General features: G+C 37.5%; 2 protein-coding genes across 3 annotated transcripts in view; both read right to left on the minus strand.

Moving 5' to 3' along the window:
• The window catches only part of LOC107654206 (ankyrin repeat domain-containing protein 33B-like), an 11,827-nt gene extending 10,665 nt beyond the window's left edge, over positions 1-1,162 (minus strand). The window contains exon 1 of the mRNA XM_016441179.1: positions 234-1,162. Within this exon, the coding sequence (XP_016296665.1) occupies positions 234-638 (405 nt within the window). The 5' untranslated portion in view covers positions 639-1,162. The remainder of the gene's footprint in view (positions 1-233) is intronic.
• A 2,421-nt stretch (positions 1,163-3,583) lies between these two features.
• LOC107654212 (ropporin-1-like protein) overlaps positions 3,584-4,627 on the minus strand; it is an 8,832-nt gene continuing 7,788 nt past the window's right edge. For both annotated transcript variants that reach the window (XM_016441191.1, XM_016441190.1), the window contains exon 6: positions 3,584-3,771. In XM_016441191.1, the coding sequence (XP_016296677.1) occupies positions 3,702-3,771 (70 nt within the window). In that variant the 3' untranslated portion in view covers positions 3,584-3,701. The remainder of the gene's footprint in view (positions 3,772-4,627) is intronic.

Here is a 4,627-nt window from a genome sequence, read left to right on the forward strand (position 1 = left end):
TGGTCCTTTGCTGGTTTATGCTGGTCCTTTTTGTGGTTTATGCTGGTCCTTTGCCAGCACATGACCAGCATAAACCAGCAAAAGGACCAGCTTAAACCAGCATAAACCAGCAAAGGACCAGCTTAAACCAGCATCCCAGCGTCAAAACATACCTAACCAGCATATGCTGGTTTTTTCAACAGGGTATGCATTTAATTTGTGATATAGCCTACTTTAATTTCTGATATACTTACTCTATTATTTTTGTCCGTCTCCTGTACATCCTCCTCCGTGACTCTAATCATGAGTTTCGCTGTAAGCGCGTTGTTGTTGTAACACGCCTGAAAAAAGGACAGCGGTGCGGGACTCTCCGGGGAAGGGGTTCTCTCCGAGTCAGCAAAGTCATCGTCCGGTGGATAAAAGGAGTCATCTGAGGCGATGCTCCTGGTATCCGGCAGGTCTGAGAAGACATCCAACTCCTCGAAGTTCTCATCCAACTCGACCGAGCCGAGATATTCATCATAATCGTTATCGCCAGAGCGATCAGGTGATTCCTCCACGATAGTGGGACAGATCTGGGCGCTTTTAGCATGTTTAAGTGGTTTAACTTTTCCTGGAGATGATCCTCCGCCATCCCTGCTGTCCGTTATCAGAACCATTTAACCCCAATAGGATAAAATCCTCAAGTCATGCGGATCAAACACCTCCTGGTCTCCTTCGGCTGCATTTAGGTTCGTTAAAATCATAGATAGACTACCAAACAAGCAAAAATGCTATTTTAAAAAGCGTTTAATCTCCAAACTGAGGTTCAAATCTTCTTTTAAGTATCCGCGACTTCATTTTCCCCACTCGTATAGAAAGCAAGTGCAATTGGTGTCCATGTAATAAAAACTTACGTAGTTTTATCAGCTCATTTTAATAATTTCTGTCTCTATAACGCCACTGTCAGTGTAGTGTTCCTCAGCAGCACTCGGCGACGATCAGAAACGCACGTGGAAACCGAAAACTCCAGAAAATAAGTATTTGCAGTTCCATGTAGCTAATGTGAAACAATCTTCAGAATGTCGAAATTTGTTCCCTGAGAAACTTTTCAGATATTGTGATGTTCCAAACAAACAGAATTGAGGGTGGAAGCGCTGGACATTCCCCGCAGAAGATAACAGAGAAATAGACAAGTTCGCTTCAAAACTCTGCCTCCATAATCCGACTAGATGCTCTCTCTCTCTCTCTCTCTCTCTCTCTCTCTCTCTCTCTCTCTCTCTATATATATATATATAATGTTTAAAGCATAAAAAACACACCTTTAAAATAATGCAGTAGATATGAAAACAACCAGCAGATGAGACAGTTTTTCTTCTCCCCCAAACTACAGTATTAGGCTAGTTATTGAAAAATACACTATAATACTAATATTTAAAATTACATAAAACACTTTTCTCTCATGAACAGTGAATTTCTTTTATTATTTTGATATTTTTGTAGGTCAAAATGGTTAAAGTGATGTTACTGTCAGCGAAAGAAAAAAACATTAAATATCTAATAAAATTAATTTCTTTCATCATTTTTTTTTATATCGTGGACAAGTGAACACAAAGTTACTGAAACTTGTTATTTCTGGAAAGCACAAAGTTTTGTTTACCATCATCATGGGTTTTTTCTCAGCTCAGTGACTGTGGCTGTGTTAGGGGATGTCCCTGTATGACAGTACCAGAGTAATTAATCAACTTTCCGACACGGTTCAAGTCACACATTACAGCTAATGTGTGTGCTCTATTACAAGCTCAAGCTTTTTCCACAATCCTAACACTCCCATTTCCTTGGAGTTCTAAGATAAGTGCCATAATTGCTGTGACTAATTAGTGAGTCGTTTAGCCCCAAACAGCTGGAAGATTGGGCTCCATCCCCTTCACTTGCAGCTGTGATCTTATCAGTCAAACATACTGTACGTACAGCGCAGCAGTCCACACTGCTTTGTATGCTTGCATTCGACCGTTACACATCTGTTATAGAGGAAGTACTGTTGGTTTTTAAAAACAAGTAAACTGTGATGCCAAAAATGAGTCATTATCTAACTGCCAGAGTATGACTGTCATTTTACGGCCAGTGACACAATGGTGTTTCTGCAGAACTTCACTCTCTATTGTATCCTGTATACTCCATATACTCTGCACAGCTACTGTACTACACATTAGTCCTGCAATATTAATCCTAATATTTAGAATATTAATTTTAGAATTGAACGCATTTGTAGCATAATACTGATTATCACAAAAAATTTATTTTCACTTGTCCCTTTTTAAATAAATAAATAAATCTGGGTTACAGTGAGGAAGTGAACTTACAATGGAAGTGAATGAGGCCCATGCGTAAACAAAATACTCACTGTTTCAGTATTATAGCCACAAGATATGAACAATATGAGAGTTAACATGATTTTAAGGGGAAAATCACTTACTAATCTTTTCTGTAAAGTTATATCAACTTTACAACTTTGTACAACAACACCATAAATACTAAACCCCCAAAATGGTTGTAAAAAAAAAAAAAAAAAAAAAAAAAACATTTCAAATGAACTGCTTTTATAAATAATTTCTGCTTTTAAATCCTCCAAAAATGTCTATATTCACTTCAATTTGAAATGCATACTGCTTTTATTCTCAGGTTTGTGAGAATCAGCCTCATTAGGAGTGAATTGTTAGTGAGAGATCGAAAAGGGAAACGACTTTCATCTCTCTTAGAAATGATAGATGCTATGCTGCTCCTTGGCTACTGTGGCTTAGACAATTACATTAGCTCAGCACTCTGGCCTGCTTAGGTTAATAAATCCTCAGGAGCCGATCAAGAAGGGAGAACTTCATGCTGAGTAAAGTTCATCTGGTATCTTCTGTAAATCATCCAATAGATCCTTGACCAGCAAGCTTTGATATTACCTGTCCCGGTCTGTATCAAACAACGATTTTTTGAGTCCGTTTCTAATTTAAAACAGTTTTAGATTATGCTTGCTGAAAATATTTTTTCATAAAGGATTGAACAACATCTCACTGTTGAGACTGTATCAGCATTCAGAAAGGGCTGTTAATCTAAAATGACCTTGATTACTGATGGGTAATCAGTTCATTTCAGAGAAAATGTTGAGAATAGCCTTCATTAACAGGCCTGTGAAGGTTGAGTAGCTCCTTTTGGTTCCAAATTGGTCCACAGCCTCTTTCCATCCTCAAAAATGCAATTAATCAAACTACTGTTGCCTGTTGCTGTGCCACTGCTTCTCTGAAACACAAGACAAATGTGCGGTACAATGCAAGGACAAAAATGTGATCTAGTTCATGTCATTGTTTCCGATATAAAAAGATTATGTGTGAGTGTTTGAAGTACATACAGAATACGGTTTCTTTCAAACAGAAAACCACAATGGTAAGTGAGGTAATGGGGTTTTGAAAACCCCAACCTATAGTATCAATGGGACATCTGTAATCACAATCAAAACTGAAAGTTCATTATGCTCACATAAGCACCTAATATTCCATAAGCCTTGTTTTGTCTTTCACTTTCGCAACATTATTCCAGGCAACCTAGATTTGAGATTCAAGGATTTATTTGGGTTAAATAATCAAATCACATCACAATATAAGGATAAAGAGGACAAACACAAGACACAGTAACAAGGATCAATAGTTTTCAAGCATGTTGAGATATCACCACCTGAGGACCATTTGTACTGGATTTTACTCAGACTTCTCAGCACTGTGGAGGCTTGTAAACTTTGAAGGTTGCACCATTCCTCCTTGGCATTCTCTGAAAGCAGGAAAAACAAAGTTTCCAATTAGACGTCTACAAATGTCATGTGTAATGTTTTTTTTATCATGACCGGAGATGTTTTTGCTTATTAATTGTTTATTAACATCCTCTTTTCAATTCTCTTTTTCTTTCATTTGCTTTAGGCTTGTCATCATTAGTCTAAAACACATGCTGGTGACATTTCATTATTCTTGCTTCTGTGTCTGTAATATTGACTCACTAACATGCTTCCCAAACATTGTGTATTCACAGGAACGGACTGCTTTTGTGTCAAGAGATCCTGTTTCTAGGAGCACTAATAGACATTAAAGCGTGTATGAGATTGTAATCAAGACCAGTAAATGTGTCAATAATCAGTTTACAAGAATTCATTTGAATTGGAGTTTAGTTTCTAATTGTTTTATCACATTGAAGATCTGAGCTTCTTCATGTACACAGAAGCAAACATTTACTTTGCTTCTATGTTTGTTGGAGAGTTAAAAAGGGCACCCTGTTGTGAGGTTGGGTTGGTTTAGTGCACGCATACAAAGCAGCAGAAAAAGACTTGTCTGTTTTCCTGTTGTTACAAAGACATCAGTTTTTTAAGACTTAAAGGCACAGTGCACCCAAAAATGACAATTCTGTCATCAGTTATTCACTTTCATGTCATTACAAACCTGTATGACTTTCTTTCTTCTGTGGAACACAAAAGATGATATTTTGAAAAATGCATCAACTGTTTATATCAATACAATTAAAGCATCTGTTGACACTCATTGTATGGACAAAAAAACAGACGTTGTTTGTGTGTGTGTGTGTGTGTGTGTGTGTGTGTGTGTGTGTGTGTGTGTGTGTGTGTGTGTGTGTGTGTGTG

The sequence above is a fragment of the Sinocyclocheilus anshuiensis genome, unplaced genomic scaffold, assembly GCF_001515605.1.
Source record: "Sinocyclocheilus anshuiensis isolate Anshui unplaced genomic scaffold, SAMN03320099.WGS_v1.1 scaffold655, whole genome shotgun sequence".
NCBI classification, from domain to species: Eukaryota; Metazoa; Chordata; class Actinopteri; order Cypriniformes; family Cyprinidae; genus Sinocyclocheilus; species Sinocyclocheilus anshuiensis.